Below are 21,473 nucleotides of genomic sequence, written 5' to 3'. Positions count from 1 at the left end.
CTCTCCTCTGGAAAATGTCCTCTTTACCTCGTGCTGCAATTATTGTTTGATCCATTTAGCAAATGTAATTTATAGAAATGTCTTGTTTCCCCCACAGGACAGCAGTTTCCTTAAGGGCAGAATCTTGTCTGTTTCCTCTTCTGGGCTTCAAAGCACTTTCCCTTAATTTAATCCTTAAAAAAATTCTTGCTGAATGAGCGTGGGAGCTGACTGAAAGTAGAAGTCACCCAGAACACATACACACACAGACACTCACACTCACACGCTCACTCGTGCTTTAAATCTGGTAGTTTGATAAGCAGACTTGATTGACTCTAGGAAAACAGTCCATCAGGTTTGGTTGGTTGTTAGAGTTAGTTTGGTTGGAATTTGGGGTTGGTTACTGGATTGTTTCACAGACCTGATGCACAGAGTGTTGATTGCCTAGACTGAGCTTCCAAACCAGTGTGCCCAGAATGAGCTGCATGTTAGTTAGTTCCAAAGTACTAGTCCCTCCACCCTGGGGCCCTGAGTGGGGCCTGAGACTCCCCAGCACCTCCCTTCCTTTGTTATGCTAATCACTTCCAGCTCTAAGCAGCTTCACCCAGTCACCCCAGGTGTCACACAAATGCAGTAATTGACATGTATGTTATGACATGACATGAAACACCAGGCCAACAACTATGGGTGGTACAGCAATAAATTCATTGACTTTTTTTTTGAGGCACCAACTCACTAGTTTTCATACCAACCACTCAAACCCCGGTAGACACTTCGCTCAGATAGCAGACTCATAGGATGATAGTGTCCTTTGTTAGCTTTCCTCAGACAGATGGGGACTGATGCCTTGAGGTCAGTATCATTGCTTGTATGACATGTGATGAAACAGTGTGGTGACAGGTTCTCGTTACCTTTTTCTTAAACCCAATACTGATCCTGTTGTGAGACACCTGCTAAAGGGATTCGCTGTAAAGGGTGGTGAGAGCCTTATGCCTGGCTCTTTCTAAGCAGAGTGCAGGATTGGGTCATGGGGAAGTCGGTTGTTTCTGCATGAAGCAGCACCTTACTTTACATTGCTCTATTACTTTTTCTCCCTATTGCCACTTCTAACTTTTAGGGTCTGATGAGTTAGGTAAAATAAGGTGGAAATCCTACACCTTTCTTCCAGTCAGGAGGCTGTGGCTGGGAAAATTCCCTCACAAAGGATGAAATCAAAGTTTTGAAATAACAGGTGAGGAAACAAATTAGAGTTTTTAAAAGTTGTTCTAACTTGTAGTGCTGGCTAATGTTCCTGTCAAAGGGTGTTTTTGGGTTGTTTTTTTAAATCACAAAGTGTAGAGACAGATTTAGAGGGAGACCTTCTGATGGTATATAAAACCTGAACTCAGGTGTGTGATTTTTTTTAAAACCAATTTATTGAGGTATGATGATTCACATGCAGAAAACTGTATGTATTTAATGTCTACAACTTGGTGAGTTTGGAGTTAAACATATGTCTATGAAACCATCACCATAATCTGTGCCATTAACTGGGTGTGTGATTTATGAGAAGGTTTCAGACAAATGTGAATTTCTATCAAGAACATTCCAGAATCAGTTTTTCCCTTAACACAGGTTATGATAAACCTAAATAAGGATTTTAAATATTCAGATCTCCAGGAAAATGGCCCTGTTAAATTTTTTAAGCAAGTTCCTAGATAAAAGCAGATTTTAATTTTTTCAATTGCATATGTGACAGATGTTTGGTAGAATAAAAAACTTCAAGAAATATAAAAAGTGAATATGCTCCTCTTTTTTTTTTTTACGTTCAGCCCCATGTCACAAAAGTCACCACTGTTGGCAAAAATTTTAAACATCTGAATTATTTTGTATTCAAGCATCTTTACCTTGTATTCAAGGTCAAATAAGGAAACAGCTATTTTTAAATCTCTAAACTGAGTTTATGCAAAATGTACATTGCTTACCTTTTTAGTACTGTCTCAGCTTTAGACTATTTGCTAGTTTTGAGATTTTTTTTTAAAGGATGAAGTCTTTTTTAACATATTTTTATTGATTTCAGAGATGAAGGGGGAGAGAGAGAGAGAGAAACATCCATGATGAGAGAGAATCATTGATTGGCTGCCTCCTGCATGCCCCCCACTGGGGATGGTACCCGAAACTCGGGCATGTGACCTGACCGGGAATCGAACCATGACCTCCTGGTTCATAGGTCGATGTTCAACCCCTGAGCCATGAGGGCCAAGGTAGTTTTGAGATCTTAATCAACAGTTAGTCTTTTCTTCCTTATGTGACAAAATGAAACCAGAAGAGCTATTATTACAACAGGTTTATGAAGTCAGAAACCTGAAGTCAGACCACACTCGTCCTTTGCCAGATAGTTTATCCCACAAATGAGGAATGAATTTGAAAATTGTCTTTTCAAGCAGCTATTATTTCCCCTTTTTCCCTCTTTTTAAAGGAAATAGAAAAATTGTGCTAAGACTAGTTCCTGGGGACCTCTTGACATCTGCTCGGGTCCTAGGTAAAGCTGTCCATGCAGTGAGGAGGAAGGGGCGTGAGCTTTGTCAGGGGCTCTGGAGGGATTTGCTGGACCACAATGGGATGTTATGAAATTGTTTACTAAGCAAATACACACGTCTGTAATTTTCATACTAATCCGCAGTTCTGGATGCTTATTACAATGGGTTTATTTTTCTCATCATTGTTCTCATTTTAGCCAAGATTATGGACGCAAAGGCAATTTAGAAGGACTTCTCAAAACCCTAGGATGGAAACAAGGAAGGGGTATTCCCACACAGCTAGGCTTTGGCTTGTGTAATGTTAGGGAGCTGTGTGTTTTTTAGCCTGATTGTGAACCGGAGATGAGTTAATTCATTCCATCTTATTATTGTTATGTTATTGTTGCTTCTCCTTCCCTGCCAATTAGATTTCCAAGTATTATTTCTTGTTCCTGACATCACTGTCCTGTGCCCATCCTGTTCTGAAGTTGATTTGCTGCATTAATGTGTCTGGCTAAGAGGGCTCCTTGTAGTTTGTCATTAGCCAGCTAACCTGAGTGAGGCTGCCCACTCGATGAGCCACTGAGAAAGGCTGATGGGTTCCAGGGACAGGTCCATGCTCTTGAGAACATGCTTGGTCACATTTCAGAGAAACTGGAGTGGGAGTGGACTTCTGAAGTCATGTACTCCAGCCTCCCACATAAGGCAGAAAAAGTCCTTCTCCGTTCCTGACAGTCATCCAGCTTTTGTTGGCACCAGACTCAACAAATACATTCATATGTATCCTAATAAACAGTCTGATGAAGGCAAACATTTTTGTGATACACGAGAAGAAAGGGAGTGGAAGAGATGGATAACTTTGAATATCTGTCACTCACTCACTTGCCTTCCTAACAATCTGTGAAATCGGTTTTATAATCCGATTTCACATATGAAGAGCCTAAGGCATGTAGTGGTTAGCTAACTTGCCCAAGTCCCCATTAGGAAGGGTTGGAGCTGAGAGTCAATCCAAGGTGAGAGTCAATCCAAGGGTTGGAGCTGAGAGTCAATCCAAGGTGAGCTCTGGTGCAGAGCCACCCCCTTCTCATTACATCAGTACCAACCTCTAACTAGAGCAGGGCATTCCTCTGATCCTGACGGCCTCTCTTCCATGCTTCAACTTCAGTGGAGGTCGCTCATCAGCTATAATTTTTCAAAGGATCCTGGGATGAAGTCAGTGACATTCCTGCAGGGGCAGGAACAACATAGTAGGAGCCTGGCAGTTTGATGGAAGGTTTCCCTGAGAACAGCTCAGAGGAGCCCTGTTCTAGAGAGCTGGCCTCTTCCTGGTTGATAAAATGGGGATAATGACACCTACTGCTCTGAGCTGTTGTGAAGACTGGAGAGAAAACCTGTCAGGACCTTGTAGACGGAAGGGCACCTGGTAGGCGCTCACCGGAAAGCATGGATTTCTTTTTTCTGTTACTGTGTATCTGCATGTTCCCAGCTTTGTGGTGATATAATGGACACAACACATGTAAGTTTAAGGTGTACAGTGTGATGATTTGATACACCCATATACTGAGAAACTAGAGGCCCGGTGCACAAAATTTGTGCACAGGAGGGTGGGGTCCTTCAGCCTGGCCTGCACCCTCTCCCAATCCAAGACCCCTCGGGGGATGTCTGACTGCTGGTTTACAGGTCTAAACTGGCAGTCAGACATCCCTCTTGCAATCCAGGATGCTGCATGCACCAGTGACCATACTTTTCATACAGGTGAAAGGCATCTTGCTGCTGTATGGGCAGCTACATTTTTTTTGTCTTGATTATATAAAGTAGTACATAACATGATCCTTTTGAGGCAGTAGTACCATTTTCCCCATCTTATGAGTGGAAAAACTGAAGCAGAGAGAAGTTAAGTAATTGGCTTTCTCACAGAGTTATGTGTCAGAATCAGGGCTGACCACAAAATGTGTAAGCCAGAGTCCATGCATGTCATCACTGCATCATCCTGTTTTTTCACTGTTGAGTAGTCTTTCCAGGTTTTAATTTTTAAATCTAAGAGACTAGTCCCAATATATAGGATAGGGTCTCTAGGCCTGGCTGGTGATCAGGGCAATTGGGGGGGGCCCCCGCTGGCACCTGCCTTGGCTGGTGGCCTGGCACTGCCCATTTGCTGGCCCCACCTCCCACCTACCAGTCATTCTGCAGGTCATTCTGCCATTTGGTTGATTTGCATATTAGGGTTTTATATAGATAGATGATTACAACAGGGTTAGCTTGCACCTCCATCCCTTCACATAATTACCATTTTTATGTGTGTGGTGATAACATTTAAGACCTACTCTCTTAACAAGTTTCAAGTATTTGACACAGGATTGTGATTTATAATCACCATGCTGTACATTAGATCGCCAGAACTCACTCATCTTAGAGCTGGAAGTTTGTACCCCTTACCAACAGCTCCCCAATTCCCCCACCCCACAGCCCCTGACAACCACCATTCCATTCTCTGTTTCTATGAGTGGGGCTTTTTTGGTTCCACCTGTGAGGACATACAGTGCTTGCTTTCTTTGTCTGACTTGTCTCACTTAGCATAATGCCCTCAAGGCATTCTTATCTTTTATCATTATTGTTGTTACTATTATTAGTTGGTAGCAATGACTAGCAGAGTTTTCTTATGATTTGTTTTTCAAGAGCAAAACTGAATCGTCTCTTGAATATTTCACTGTCATCTTGAGCCTTTTTAAGAATCAGATCCTACTGTCATCTTGAGCCTTTTTAAGAATCAGATCCTACGGACTCATAGCTCTTCCTTTGAAGACAATCAGCACAATACATGATGGGAGCATGGTGGTGCTCCATTCAGCTGCTGCTCACACCCTGAAGGAGGCTGGGACTTCTGGTCAAAGGGGTCCCTGCAGATGGTTAGGGTTTGTGGGTTTGTTGTTGGCCTTCTTCTTCTTTACTTAGTTTTAAGTATTTTTTGTTAGATGTAGATTTCTTTTTTTAAATTTTTCTTTATTGATTAAGGTATTACATATGTATCCTTGTCCCCCCTTTGCCTTCCCCCCCCTCCCCCACTCATGCCCTCACCCCCCTGTTGCCTGTGTCCATTGGTTAGGCTTATATGCATGCATACAAGTCCTTTGGCTGATCTCTCCCCCTTACCCGCACTCTCCCCTACCTTCCCTCTGAGATTTGAGCACCTGATTGATGCTTCTCTGTTTCTAGATCTGTTTTTGTTCATCAGTTTATGTTGTTCATTATATTCCATAAATAAGTGAGATCATGTGATATTTCTTTCTCTGACTAGCTTATTTCGCTTAGCATAATGCTCTCCAGTTCCATCCATGCTGTTGCAAATAGTAAGAATTCCTTCTTTTTTTACTGCAGTGTAGTATTCCATTATGTAGATGTACCACAGTTTTTTAATCCACCCATCTGCTGATGGGCACTAAGGCTGTTTCCAAATCTTAGCTATGGTGAATTGTGCTGCTATGAACATAGGGGTGCATATATCCTTTCTGATTGCTGTTTCTAGTTTCTTGGGATATATTCCTAGAAGTGGGATCACTGGGTCAAATGGGAGTTCCATTTTTAGTTTTTTCAGAGGTCATATATCCTGGCATGAAAAATAATTCCTAAAACAATGTTTTTAAGAAGAATCACAGTTTAATTTGGTTATTGCTGGGAATTTAAAGTGGAATTATGATTCAATTTAAATTTCCCTCTTGGTTCTCTTATGGCTATACTGCCTGGGAAAGGAAGGGAACTCATTGGCGGAAGAGAACAGAGGTAATGCCTCATGTGGTAGAAAAACCATTTAGACCCCAAAACTACAGGGTGTCCCAAAAATGTATGCACACTTTAATTATAAGGGCAGTAGTTATTAAAATACGTTTAATTTCAAAGTGTAATAGAAATGAGTTATTAGCCGAAACCGGTTTGGCTCAGTGGATAGAGCGTCGGCCTGCGGACTGAAAGGTCCCAGGTTCGATTCCGGTCAAGGGCATGTACCTGGGTTGCGGGCACATCCCCAGTAGGAGATGTGCAGGAGGCAGCTGATCGATGTTTCTCTCTCATTGATGTTTCTAACTCTCTATCTCTCTCCCTTCCTCTCTGTAAAAAATCAATAAAATATATTTTTAAAAAAATGAGTTATTAAAGTGTAAATACATTTTTGGGACACCCTGTATAAAGGAAAGGCCAACACTGTTAAGTGTTCTAAAACCACTTTTGTGTATTCAGATAGTAAAGAGAATTTTAAAATGAATGCAGTAATATTTGGCTAGAATGCAAATGTGTCCGTCTAGGTAAAAGGGAAATGTTACCACACAGTTTCTTCTGCCTGTGTCCTCGGGGATTTTAAAAGTTTGGTCACATACGTTTTGCGCAAGGAAAGCACGGCTTGGAAGCTAAGATGCCTAGACGTGCACGGGAGCCAGTACATAAACTGGAGTGAGCAAGGGTTCGAGAGCAGGCGCCAGCAAACGTATAGGGCGCAAACGTTAATATCTCAGGCTGCTCAGGCCACCGACAGTCTCTGTCGCAACACGAGAGCAGCCACAGAGGATCCGGGAAGGAATGTGCGTGGCTGTGCTCCAGAAGAACTGTATTTACAAAAACAGGCGCAGGCCATGGCTTGCCGACCGCCTCTGGAGGAGCCAAGAATTGGAAAGAAAGGTTAGCGCCTCCAGCACCCGGCTGAGGAGCTTTTATTTTATTTGCTGCAAGACGGAGGCTTTCAAAGCCCTGCCATTGTTAGTGCTCTGGAGGGCCCCGTGTGGAAAGGTGCCCCTTTTGTCCTCAGATGCCGTCCGAGCCACCGTCAATGTTTGCCACGGAAGTGAAGCTGTCTCCTCCGGCAGGTGCTGCAAGCCGTGCAGTGCAGCTCTGCTCGCCCCCCCCCAGTCCGCGAGAATTTGCATGTGGGCACCTCATGTCAGTTGGGCTGAGAGGAAATAGCCGTTTATTCTTGGTCTTCTGACACGAATAAGGATGGGCCTCATTGCAAGGGACAAGCGACTGAGTATGGTTAGGGAGGAGGGTGTCTACGCCCACGTTATTGTTTAACTGAGCCCTAAGACCCAGGCCTTGCAGATTTGATCAGATACCTGGGAAATGCTGGCAGACTAGTTCGTCAGGGGCTAATTCTACCCGACATTCAATTCAGTTTTGAACCCTGTTAAGAATCCGGTCAATCTGGTTGCCAGGGTTAGCCATAAAAATCCAGGGTTCCCGCGCCGCTGAAAGGCGGCGGCTCGCTGAATGAAAGGCCGCGGCGGCGGCGGCGGCTGAAAGATGGCGGCTCCCGGAAAAGCAGCGGCGGCGCGGCGGCTCGCTGAGTGAAAGACTGAAAGGCGGCGGCAGCTCGCTGAAAGACTGCGGCTCGCGGAAAAACGGCGGCGGCCCGCAGACAGATGGCGGCTCGCTGAAAAGCAGCGGCTCACGGAAAGACAACGGCGGCTCCTGAATGCAAGGCGGCAGCGGCCCGCTGAAAGATGGCGGCGGCTCCTGAATGCAAGGCGGCGGCGGCGGCTCGCTGAATGAAGAAAGACTGCGGCGGCCCGCTGAAGGACGGCGGCTCGGGTGGGACAGTCGCCAGGGATGGGCAGCGTGAGGATGCAGCGGGGGGTCAGGGGTCAGGGCTGCTCTCCTGGACGCTGAGCAGGGCCCTGCGGCTCCCGGGCGTTTTTGAGCGGGGAGCTGCCCAGCAGCCCCAGGTCAGGGAAGAGGAAGCGCTGGAGGTTTAGGATTTGATTCCAAACATCCGGGACCCAGAGAAGCCCAGTACTGTGGATGAACCGGAAGTAGTAGCGGAAAGGTGCGTGGAGGTTTAGGAAGTAAATGAAGAGGACTATTTGGCTACTATCAGGTTCATGTCAACAGTACCTCATTGCTCTTTGGCAGCTCCTCCTGGGCCGTGCTGAAGAGTCAGACTTAAGCGTTGTTTACCGGTTAAGCATAAGATCCCTTTAAGGCGACGGCGCCTTCTCCGGGTCAGACTACCGGCGGCACCAGAAGCATGGCGAACCCCGGAAGCATGGAGGACACCGACCTGTTTATGGAATGTGAGGAGGGGGAGCTGGAGCCATGGCAGAAAACCAGTGATGTCATTGAGGATTCTGTAGTTGAAGATTGTCATTCAGTGGATACAACGACCACAGTGTCTGTGAGCCAGCAGCCAGTCTCAGCGCCAGTGACCTTCGCTCTCTATGCCTCCTTTGCTGGGTACCTCTCTATAGCCACCACCGTTGGTAGCAGCGGGACACAGAGCAGCGACGGTTCGAAGAGGCCTCTCGTCAGTCTCGCTGCCGATGACAATGCCGAGAGGAAGCGGTGTCAGCAGAGGCCTCTCGTCAGTCTAGCGGCCGATGACAATGCCGAGAGGAAGCGGTGTCAGCAGACGATGTATAAACGGCTACTGGTACGGGGTACCTCGGCCGCGGTAAGAAGCCGGCGGTATCGACAGAACATGTCTGAAGCGCGACGATTGGCAGAACGGGAAAGAAGACGGCAGCGTCGACAGAACATGTCAGAAGAACAACGACTGGCACAACGTGCCGCGGCCGCCGAAAGAAGCCGGAGGTATCGACGGAATATGTCTGAAGCACAGCGATTGGCAGAACGGGAAAGAATCCGGTGTCGCCGACAGCAGGCGTATGAAGAACGATTGGCACGTGAAGAACGATTGGCACAGCGTGCCGCTGAGGCTGACAGCAGCCAGTCAGCGCCGAGCACTACCGGGACTGGCGGGAACAGCCTCCAGAGCGGAAACTAGGTAAACGAGGATGCGATTACGGAACACGGTTGTGGTGGGATGTAGCACATGTGGTGTCTGTCACATGTCCATTTTGCCTGTCCCGAAATTTCTCCCAGGAAATGGAGTTATTTGTTGCTTTCTCTCGAGTTCGAAGAGCGTGTGACGTTCAAGTTGTAAATACTTTGTCACCAGGGAAATTAGTCAAGCACTCTGAACTGTTTTTACTCTTAATGTGGTGTACAGGGAGGGAGATATTAGAATAAGGTTAATCAGCTTATCAGTCATTGTTTTTATCAGTTGTTTTTTACATCATCTTTTTGTTGTTTTCATATGTCTGTTGTTGTGTCATGTTATTGTTTGTTAATGAATTTATATATTCTTTTCATGCACATTTTACCAATTTTCTTTCATCTCTGACACTTCTATTGTAGAGAAAGGGTGAATAGCAATATTAAAATATTTCTTCTAATTAATTTCCTTCCAATGTGCACCGGGCCACTAGTATTGAGATATTTATAGGTGAAATGATATGATCTAGAACTCATTTCAGAATAATATGGGCGCTAGTAAGTGGGTAGAAGGTATAGATGAAACATGATTGGCTAATTATTGAAACTCAGTGATGGTACGTGGGATTCATTATAGTGTTCTATTTTTTACATATATTTTAACTTTCCCATAATCAAACATTTAAATTTAAAATATATATAGTCAGTAAGTTGCCAGTATAGTTATCATAGGTAAAACTTGTTGGAATTTTTTATCTGTCAACCTCTGTAATCACTACTCTGCTGGCCTAGTAACTGTCAGGGTCTAGTCCACTACTGGGCTCTCAGATTCTCGGAGACTGTGAGACAAACCACTGGTGGCCCATTAACAGCCGCCTACATACCCCCTCTGCTGGTTTTGCTTTGTAGCTAACTGCAGTGACTCCATTTGCCAAGTTGAACATACAGTTCAGAGGAGTCCATCTTATTCTGGTGACTTGAGGTCAAAAAGTTGAGGCATTATGTGCTTTTATCTTTGATTTAGATATATTGGCTCCCCCAAATTTTCTGTCTGGTTTTAGAATATTTGTAAGTTAGAAAATATAGTATTGAGAATGTTTTTAGCCAAATGTAGTATATGGAGGACTTAAAAACATTTACAAAATTGCTTTTCTCACAAATGAAAAAGAATGTAAAAAATATTTCAATAACAATTAGCCCAGTTTATTAGTATGTGTTTATTAATATTTATTCATGGATGAATCATTACCTTATTAAGTCATCATTTTTACTTAATGCTGTTTACCAGGTCTTTCCTTCATCAGTCTTGATGACATAAAGAGAAAGAAGGCAGCCTATCAATCTCTGTGTTTCCATACCTAAGACCATGTTTGTTTAGAGAGTCTTCTGCATTTCTAAGATTTGACTCACTAGGAAGAGATGCCATTCTTTTATATATATATATATTTGTTGATTTCAGAGAGGTGGGGAGAGAGAGAGAGGGAGGGAAGGGGAGAGGCATTGATGATGGGAGAGAGTCATTCATTGTTTGGCTGCCTCCTGTGTGCCCCACATTGGGGGTTGGGCCCCCAACCTGGGAATGTGCCCTGATCGGGGAATTGAACCATGACCTCTTGGTTCATAGATTGATGCTCAACCCCTGAGCCACACCAGCTGGGTGAGATGCCATTCCTTAAAGTCTCTGTACTTGCTGAGTTAATGCTTATTGATGAATATTCCTCTTATTACAAAAATTAGGTGATGGGGACGGGCTAGAAGGGGTCAATGGGGGGGGAAGGGGGAATATATGTAATACTTTAAACAATGAAGTTTTCTTTTAAGTAAGGTGGGTTAGCAGCAAATTACATTCTGACAAAATAGGTGTTATCTAGTTAAAATATGGTGTTCTTGTTTTTTGTTTTAAGAAAAACATGTTATTTTATTTGTAAGAAAAATAAACTTATATGTTATTTTGTTTTGTTGGAAAAAATAAAGAAACCTCTCAAGATAAAAAAAAAAAAAAAACACAACCCAGGGTACCCAGTGAAAATGGCATCTTATCTAATAAAGAGGGACTATGCAAATTGACCACCACACTGTAACATTCAAGATGGCTGCGCCCACAGCGGAGGCAGAGTTCCCGTAACGAGCCTTAACAAGCAATCAGCACGGACCTGAGGCTGTGTGGCGCTGGGCCGGGGCAGGGGACCTGAGGCTGCAACCCCTGCCTGGTGGGGCTTGACAGGGGACCTCAGGCTGTGCCCCCTGCCCTGGCACCAGGCTGGGGGACCTTGGGCCGTGCCCCCCCGACCCCGCTCGCGGAACTTGACAGGGAACCTCAAGGCACGCCCCCCGCCCTGGCACTGTGCCGGAGGACCTGAGGCTGCGTCCCCCGCTCCAGTGTCGGGCCGGGGGACCTCAGGCCACACCTCCTGCCCCGGCGTCGGGACAGGTGACCTGAGGCCACGACCCTGGTCCAACAGAGCTTGACAGGGAACCTCAGGCTGCACCCCCCGCCCGGTGGGGCTTGAAGAGGGTGGGGCCGGCTGGGTCTGGATCTAGCCCAATGGGGGTGGGGCCGGCCTGGTCTGGGTCTCTCGCAATTTCGAGGTGCACGCGGGTGGGCGGGGACTTGACTCTGGGTCCCGCAGGGTGCCCCAGACTCTGGCAAGAGGAAGATTTTCATATACATTTTACTAATTTTCTTTCATCTCTGACACTTCTATTATAGAGAAAGGGCAAATAGCAATATTAAAATATTTCCTCTAATTAATTCCCTTTTAATGTGCACGAATTTTGTGCACCGGGCCACTAGTTTCAGATAAACAACATATTTTAGTCTCACCATGTCCCATTCAATATTTGGGATGTATGTTTACTAGAAATGTATTTGTTGTTTATCTAAAATTCAAACATAACTGAGCATCCTATATTTACTCCAGCAAATCTAAAATGAAGATCAAGGATGAAATAGTTTTCTGCAATATTTATTGCATCATTATGTCAGCTTATTAGTTATCCTTCACCAAGATTGTGTGGGGTTTTTTTAATTGTGGGGAGTCTAATGACAGTCAAATCTCATTAATTCCAACTTTGCTGATTTAGAATTTTTGAAGGCTTATGCAAGGGTTCTGCTAAAGTGCACCCATTTGTCATTCATAGTACAAACAAACCTGAAAGAGAACTATTTATCTCCTTGGGAGACTACAAATAGTGTAATTACAATTTAATCAGAGGCTATCATCATTTGGACTGTACTTTTCATTTAATAATTATAGATCATTCTGTCATCTATTAAAGCAAGACAAGACTTTACCAGGCACAGTCAGGTGCAGCTGCTTCAGCCCCCACAGCCCCTTGCATCCCACCTATCACGGATACACAGTCCGTTGGGCTCTCTAGATTCTAGAACCTCACACAATGCTCGCTACTTAGAAAGCACCCTATAAATGGTTGTTAATTGCATTCATGAATGAATGCTAATGACACATGTTAAAATAATCAAACTGTCTTTGTTGCTAAACATCTTACATTTTAAATTCAAAAAAATGATTTGAGTTGGTCTCCCCCCTTATTTCAAAGTTCAGTTCATAAAGGGATTCTTTGGTAAAGTTAGTTTCATTGCACACTGGGAGGCTAGCACTGAGAACATGCTATTGAAATTCTGAAAGTGTTTTATGAGAAGAGAGAGAGAGGGGGGCACTTACAAAGTCATCCTGAGCACCTTTCTGAGCATTCTTCTAGTCTAGGACCATGGGTCTCAAACATTACCAGGCTGCTAATGATGTTGGCAAGGTTTAGCCTGCGGTTTTCCTTACGTGCCCCCATTTTTCATGATCATGAACACACACACACACACATGCATGCACGCACAAATACATTTCTGTATATCTTCCAAAGAGATGGAAGGGGATTCTTTTGATTGGATACCAAGTATGGCAGTCGCTGACAAATAATACATTAATAATTTAAAACAAACATGTAGACATTAACACATTCTAAACCACATCTGTAATATTAGAGACCACTATATAAAAGCCAACTGAAACACCCTTGAGTCTACCACTCTTGAGGGAAGTGAGGCCTGAGTGGCTTATACATGGGCCAGAATCTCTATGGCCAGGCAATGGTCGGCATCCGGTCTTAGAAACATACTCAGATGAGGCTTGTTCTCAGTCTCCACCTGTAGCTTATTTCTTGTCCATTTCCTCCAGCAGAGAAAGGAGTGATGGGAACCCGGAGACTGGGAGTGAAGTCTCCCTCCCTGTTGCTAACTAATCCTTCTCAGTCTTTTCCCTAGCAGTGCAGCAGCCTTCAGGAGGACAAGCTGAGTACAGGTCCGTGGTTCTCAGATGTGATCCTTTCTTTTTGGAGAGTTAAGTCACGGCCTGATGATCCCTTTTGTTTTCCCTTCTCTCACAGCACCCTGGAGGGGTATTACGTGGATGACGCCCTGCAGGGCCAGGGAGTTTACACCTATGAGGATGGGGGAGTGCTCCAGGGCACCTATGTGGACGGAGAGCTCAATGGTCTGGCCCAGGAGTACGACACAGACGGGAGACTGATCTTCAAGGGACAGTACAAGGATAACATTCGGCATGGACTGTGCTGGATATACTTCCCAGTAAGCCCTGCGACTGCTCATTTTGCTTTAAGACAGAGCTTTGACTCTTCACAATAAAGAGTCAAATGTATTCTCTACGTAAGAAAATGTGAAGCTGTGAAACTTGAGAGCGAAGCCAAGAGTGTGGGAGCTGCGTCCTCTCACTGTTACTCCCTTCTGATTGAGGTTGTTGGCCCTTCCGTCTACTAGGAATTCCTTTTCAGCATTGTTTTGGAAAAGAGTGATTAATCATGATTAAAGCAAGTTGAGACAAATTGGTTGTATTATATCATTAATAAAGATGAAAATATATTATTTCTTAAAGCCTTTGATACAGTATAGAAAGAGATGGTGGAATATTCCGCTGTTGCATTTAATTTTATTCCATTGCTCAGATGTCAGAACTAATCCAGCAATTTCTCATCTTTTTGGAGTTTACTAAAGCAAAAAGATGTGGCAAAATCTCCGGTTGGGAATTAATACTCTTATCTGTTGTTTGCATTTCAAATACCCCATCTGTTGTTGGTGAGTTTCCAGAAAATTGTTCAGAAAATAGACCGTAGAAAATATTTCATCTAATGTTTTATTTTGTCCAGAGCTTCAATCAAAATACATTTTTTTCTTACTCTGAACTCTATCTTCTTATGATTAAAAGGTATTCATAAAAGTTGTCTGTTACATGTGTAAGAAGAAAAGTAGTCCTGGCTAAATCTACTTACACATTATTGTTCTTAAAATGTAAGTTATGTTCTAGAAACGGGGCATAAGGAAAAACCATGTAAAATATTGTTTTTATAATTACTGAAGCCTTTACACACGTTCTTAGTAGGACCTGCAACAGATCATAAGTCCTTTAGCTCCTGCCTAAAGCGGCAGGAAGAGGGACGTGGTGGAGGCGCTTGTCCCGTAGAGAGACTAACATTGTCCTGCTCTGGGAGGAGGCAGAGTGGGTGTCTTGCTGCCGATGTGACAAGGATTTTTGAAGCCAGGGAAAGTGGACCGCCCTGCGTGCGGATGGGTGCAGGGAAGAGCAAACTATGGATTAGCAGATTCTCCCGCTACCTGTCATTTTACTCGAGACTGTGATCAGTTAAGTCCCTAGGGGACATCGAAGTTGCACTAAGTGAACAGGTCTACCTTACTCCATGCAGTTGCATTTTGAAACCTAAATGTGCAGCTACATTTTAGCCCTACCCTCTTATTAAATGCCAAGAAAAGACCCTGCCTTCGGAGCGAAGCCCTGGAGAGTGACAAGCTTGCACAGGAACTTGGTTGACACTTGCTTTCTCTCTGGTGTTGGTTGGCGGTGGAGGGCGCTAATCCCACCCCAGGCCTCTAAGAAATAGGCATCAGTGGCAGGGATGTGGGCTTTATTATGGCAGCGTGGGATTGGAGGTGTGGTGTGGGCTTCTGCCTTCCCCTCTGAACTGAGCACGTGGATCAGCCACAGACAGGGCAGCTAGGAAGCTATAGGTTTCCCTGGAGGAGCAGGACCTGCCTGGGGCACTTCCCCAAGGGGAGGGGGGCTTGATGCTGTTAACCCCTTACCCAACAGCGATATGGGTGTCAAAGGGTGTCAGAAAAGATGAGCCATTGAGCAACACTCCCTGACACAGCAGAGGAGAAAGTTCTGGTGACACAGTCCAAGCAGGAGCAAGGGGAGGAAAAAATAATGATTCTCCCTGCAGTATTATAAGCTCACTCTAAGGACAGTTTCTTTCAAAATTTTACCTTGGAACAGTCATGCAGAGTTTTTAATTAAAAATTCATAACCCCTTTAGGAAATAAAAATCTCTGCTTTATCAATCCAGGAAAAAATTCACTTGCCTCCAAAACCAGACGCTTAAAGCATTTAAGAGAAAAAATGGTGAGACCCTAGCAAGACAGAATAAATAGCAATGTTGGCTTTTATTCATTTTGGCCTGTACGAAGCACAAACACCCTAACACCCGTCAGCTCAGTCATCACCAAAAGCCTGAAGACAGATTTTGCAAAAAGGATCATTCTCCTTATGCTGGGTTGTTAAGAAGTGACTCGGGAGGAGAAAGAGCAATACTATATCCCTAATGCACCTTCTACCCAGAAAAAACACTTCCCAGTACTGTTCTTTGTATGGAAGTGCTGGGGTTAGTTTTTTTAATTCATAACCGTTTTTCTCCAAAAAGCAATTAGGCTTCAGGGAACTGTACACCATGTCCCCAGCATTACGTCCTCCCTCTGGCTCTCAGTCAGAGCAGCATGGGGGTCACGCAGAAGTCACCCTACATCACTGACTGTGGGTGGCTGCTCCTAGAACCTCCCAGGTGGGGAAATAACCAATGTCTGGCATTACTGTTGTTATATCAGACCCACCAAGGTCTTAGATTTTCAAAGTCACCCCATCAGGACCTTCTGAGTGGCAAAAAAAAAACAAGAAAAGAAAATGAAAATCTCCTACACCTTTAGATTATTTTTTAGATTTTTGGGGTATCCCAGTTCAATTCTAAAAGTATTTATGGATCCCCTACTGTGTCCCTGGCACTTACCAGGATGTAGAATTCTGACAGCCTCTGCCCTAAAGCATTTAATGACCCTTAAGAAGGGAGTAAATGGCAGTTAAAGAGGACGCACAGCTGGCTGCAATCTGGGAAGGAGGCCCCCGGGAGCAGTAAATAGAGAAGAATGGGGGAACGACAGTGATGGGGAAGCAAGTGCAATTTCGTTGATCTTTTTTCACTCTTCTAACTCCAAGTTATCCAGAGGTCCCTTTATTTATCTCTTAGAAAACGCAGCCAGCTCTTTACTCGTGCACACTAAATTAATTCTTACATACATTTGAACTAAAGATTTTCTTAATTGACCAGAAATCCAAAACTCAACATTGAGAAGTGAGATTGTATGGATAGTAGATAAGACTCACTGCATCCAATAATGACCCCAAGTAGCATTTAGTTCTATGTCCTTTCATTGCTTGTAACTAATATTACAAACAGGGCATATTTGGTTCTTAGATAACAGACTAACATGGAGTCTCCGTAACTTGTCCCGGGCCATCAAGGCGACTCAGCCTCTGCCGCTCTAACTCGGGCTTTGCACCGTTTGTTCTCTGGGACTGGATGTGGTTCTCACTCATGTGAAGAGCTCTGAGTCCTTAAACCGCTAGGGTCCATGTTCGTGCTATTCACCAAGGGGGTGCACAAGAGAAATTTCTTGAAACGCGTGTCACATGGATCAATACTCTATGTAATTTTTCTGGATTTTGGTTTCTCCCGTCAGGATGGAGGCAGCCTGGTAGGGGAAGTAAATGAAGACGGGGAGATGACTGGAGAGAAGATAGCCTATGTGTACCCGGATGAGAGGACTGCACTGTACGGGAAGTTCATTGACGGAGAGATGCTGGAAGGAAAACTGGCTGCCCTGGTGTCCACTGAGGAGGGCAGGCCACACTTTGACCTGATGCCTGGAAGTAAGTTGAATGGGCCCTAGGTGGGCTGCCCTACTGCCAAAGCAGGTGGTGAGGGCGGGTTTGAGAGAAGTTTGTTTCTTTGGTCCACTCAAATGGTGTATTTCCAACCGCGTTAAGTTATAAGAAGAAAAAAGCAGACAAGATAATAAATGTGGGCATCAGTAGGCCTCAATAATCATTAGGTATTTATGATCTGAAGAGATTCTCTAAAGGAAAGTTGTCAAACATAGAAATTCTAGCATTTTGTATTGAGGTCCAATTTGAGTTGTCTTAAATGTATCATTTTTTAATCTTTGTTTTTACTTTAAGTTAAAAATTAAGGCCATCTGAATGCAATGGGAGGGGTTGGATCTTGGTACAGAAAAAGGACATTAGTGGAAAAACTGGTCAAATCTGAATAAAGCCTGGAGTTTAGTTAATAATAATGTAGCTATGTTGGGGTTTTAATTTGGACAAATGTACAGGGTAACATTAAAAAAAAACTAACATTAGGAGAAATAGTGAAGGGCATTGGGAACTCTCTATACTATCTCTGCAACTTTTCTGTACATTTAAAATCATTCCAAAATCAAAAACATTTTTAAGAGAAGCAGTAATCTTTGAACTTCAGATCCTAATATCTGTGCTCTTCACATATGTTCTGAAAGGAGACAGCATCCTAATGTTTAGAAATGAGGAAACTTGGGCCAGAGGATCCCACCCAATTGATGATGTAAATTTTAAAACTTCAGAAGTGACAGCATTTTTAGTGGCAAGATCCTTGAACTTCAGAGTCACTTTATTTGCAAAGAGGGTAAAGGGGGTCAAATATATGGTGATGGGAGGAGACTAGACTTTGGATGATGAGTTGTAGACCTGAAACTTACATAAAGTTATTAACCAATATTACCCCAGTAAATTTAATTTAAAATTTTATAAAATAATAAATAATGACAATGGGGAAATGTCACCTAATTTGAGTCTTAGCTCCAATGTTTACTGTATTATATTCTTGGGGAAGTTATTCTCATTTATCTTTTCAGAACCTGTGTCTTCATTATAAAATACCGATCTTGGCACCTACCATAAAATATCATAATGAAAGGTCTTGTTTTTACATTCTTCTTGGTATTAGTAAGAAACAGATTTTGGGAAGCGAGAGTGATCATTCTCAGGGGAATGATGGTTTTTCTTAGAACTCGTGGTTGCAAATAACAAACACCCTCATCAAACTAACTTAAGGCAAAAAAGGAGGAGGAGGGGGAGAAGGAAGGAAAGAAGGGAGGGGGGGAGGGGGGGGGAGAGTAGCGTTTGCTGGCAAGGTCTGGCAGGCCTCAGCTTTTTTTTTTTTTAATATATTTTATTGATTTTTTACAGAGAGGAAGGGAGAGGGATAGAGAGTTAGAAACATCAATGACAGAGAAGCATGGATCAGCTGCCTCCTGCACACTCCCTACTGGGGATGTGCCCACAACCAAGGTACTTGCCCTTGACTGGAATCGAACCTGAGACCCTTCAGTCCGCAGGCCGACCCTCTCTCCACTGAGCCAAACCGATCAGGGTCAAACGGGTCAGGGCAGGCCTCAGCTCTTTAAAGGACTGTTAACAGCTTGGGTATCAGGAGGGTCAGGAACCAGGGCTGCTTTGCACAGGTCTCTGATGTTTGCCACTTTGTTTCTCCCACTGCCTCATTCAGCTACATTTACTAACCCACGGGCTAACCCATAGATCCTGGATCTTGTCTGACAGGGTCTAGTGGCCATCTGGCCCAGCAGTTGGGGGAGGGAGAGTAAAATGGAATGTAAATCTCTCACCTGAAACACTTCTGGTCTGCCTCCCCCCTGACCTCACCACCATACCTTTTCTCCTTAGGCTTCTATAACCACAGGCTGCTTCTGGGTCTCCACTGGGTTCTTGCTGATTTCCTCATTATGCCTCTGGCTGGAACTTCTCTCCATCTCTTCTCCTCTGCACATAGGAATCCCTGTCCCTGGCTAGTTCCTGCTCCAGCTTCAAGTCTTGGCTCATCTCTTAGAATTAATGTTTGTCAAGCCAATGAATGGCTTAGTCCAGTGGTCAGCAAACTGCGGGTCGCGAGCCACATGCGGCTCTTTGGCCCCTTGAGCGTGGCTCTTCCACAAAATACCGACTTCTGCGCATGGGCCATGAAGTTTCAATCGCACTGTACATTTGCGCCCGCACGTGGTATTTTGTGGAAGAGCCACACTCAAGGGGCCAAAGAGCCGCATGTGGCTCGCGAGCCGCAGTTTGCCGACCACTGGCTTAGTCAAAGGCCCTACTGTGAACTGTAGAGGAGAGTAGGAGCAGAAAAGGATGCCTTTTGTCTGCCTGGAGCATCAACCTGTCTAAGGGAGTGAAGGAAGGGATGGCAAGGGTTGGAAAAGGTGGCACCGACTCCTTGAAAGCAGGAAGAGATGTTACTCCTGCCTGTATCGGCACAGCCCCTAACACAGTGTTTTATATGTGGTTGCACTTGGTCTGTTTGTGATAAAAGTGTTAGTCCAAGGAAAGGAAATGGAAATTTGTAAGAGGATATTTGCACAGTGGAACACATATTCCACAGAAAAGTGGTTGGGGTTTTTTTCCTTTTTTAAACTAACTTCCTTTAATGGAGTGTGTGCTGGCCCATTACCAGCACGCTCACAGAAGTGTGCTCTCAGATACCTGCCTCGCCTCCCCCTGCCCTGCTTTTCCTGCAGGGGTCTGCCCTCGCAGGCTGCATGTCCCGGGCTCCTGTGCCTCCTGCTTCTGTCTGGGTTTGGCCACAGAGAGTCATTGGCTGGGGACACAAGAGGGAAGGGAGCAGGAGGAAGCCCTCTCTTCCCAGCAGTGTCTCCAGCAGGGTCCTGCCTCCTGATTCTATCGTCTACCAGAAAGGTCCCCAGGGTTCTAGCTTCCTTGGGTTACCCTAGCTTTAGAGCTCCAGGAACCCCAGCTCTAGAGCTCCAGGAACCCCAGCTCTAGAGCTCCAGGATCCCCAACTCTAGAGCTCCAGGATCCCCAGCTCTAGAGCTCCAGGATCCCCAACTCTAGAGCTCCAGGAACCCCAGCTCTAGACCTCCAGGATCCCCAGCTCTAGAGCTCCAGGAACCTCAGCTCTAGACCTCCAGGATCCCCAGCTCTAGACCTCCAGGAACCTCAGCTCTAGACCTCCAGGATCCCCAGCTCTAGACCTCCAGGAACCTCAGCTCTAGACCTCCAGGAACCCCAGCTCTAGACCTCCAGGATCCCCAGCTCTAGACCTCCAGGAACCTCAGCTCTAGACCTCCAGGAACCCCAGCTCTAGACCTCCAGGAACCTCAGCTCTAGAGCTCCAGGAACCTCAGCTCTAGACCTCCAGGATCCCCAGCTCTAGAGCTCCAGGAACCTCAGCTCTAGAGCTCCAGGAACCCCAGCTCTAGAGCTCCAGGATCCCCAACTCTAGAGCTCCAGGAACCTCAGCTCTAGAGCTCCAGGAACCCCAGCTCTAGAGCTCCAGGAACCCCAGCTCTGCGTTTGTTCCTCTACCTTAGGGTTGTGGCTTCCTGCTCTTGGCAGTTTCTGGGCTCCACAATGCCGTCTGGCTTCTCAGCGCTTCCATCCTCTGTGTAACTATTTCCCTGAATTCATCTCTTTCTTTGAAATATGCAAGTGGTCTGCTTCCTGGTTAGACACTGACTAACTGGATTGTTTTCTAACTTTTAGTTTGAGACATTAATTTGGGTTTTGATTGTGTTTAAAGCACACACACACACACACAGAGAAAGAGGACCTGGTGACCATTGGGAACTACTAAAGAACTGTTTAATGGAATTATTTGTGATGCCTTAGTGCCTAAAATAATTGACTTTGCAGGAGCAAGGCCTCTCGTTCCAAAACTTGTTTCTTTCCTCATTAGCCTTTGGAGCATCATCTGTCTTCGCTGGGCTCCAGGAGGATCCTCTGAGGCTAATCCTTTGCAGGGAACCAATGTTAGTTCTAGGACGGCTGTTAATTCCAGGACCATCGTTTCTGGAATAAACTACTAATTGGCTTCTGAACCACTTTAATAGAAATAGGATGACTTTGTAAATTCTTCGTCAAAAGCAGTTCTGCTCTTCTTAATTCTGGTGAAGCCAAATGTTTATTTTTAGTGAAGGAGGCAATTGCCAGGGCTGGGTGGCTGGATTCTACAGACTGTCTAGTATGAAGAAAACCACAAGAAATTTTTAAAACCATTATCCAATCTGATCTGACC

At 44.8% G+C, this 21,473-nt stretch overlaps 1 protein-coding gene across 3 annotated transcripts in view; it reads left to right on the top strand.

The window, feature by feature from the left end:
- The window catches only part of SETD7 (SET domain containing 7, histone lysine methyltransferase), a 47,657-nt gene that overhangs the window by 10,351 nt on the left and 15,833 nt on the right, over nt 1-21,473 (top strand). For 2 of the 3 annotated variants that reach the window (XM_036314657.1, XM_036314655.1), the window contains exons 3-4: nt 13,632-13,833; nt 17,068-17,257. In XM_036314657.1, coding sequence (XP_036170550.1) covers nt 13,632-13,833; nt 17,068-17,257 — 392 coding nt within the window. Of the gene's footprint in view, nt 1-7,367; nt 9,241-13,631; nt 13,834-17,067; nt 17,258-21,473 lie in introns of those variants that run through there. The other variant, XM_036314656.1, reaches the window with a different exon arrangement.

This window comes from Myotis myotis, unplaced genomic scaffold (genome assembly GCF_014108235.1).
Source record: "Myotis myotis isolate mMyoMyo1 unplaced genomic scaffold, mMyoMyo1.p scaffold_m19_p_6, whole genome shotgun sequence".
NCBI classification, from domain to species: Eukaryota; Metazoa; Chordata; class Mammalia; order Chiroptera; family Vespertilionidae; genus Myotis; species Myotis myotis.
Note: the sequence above shows the minus strand (reverse complement) of the source record. Positions and strands in the feature narration are given on the sequence as shown.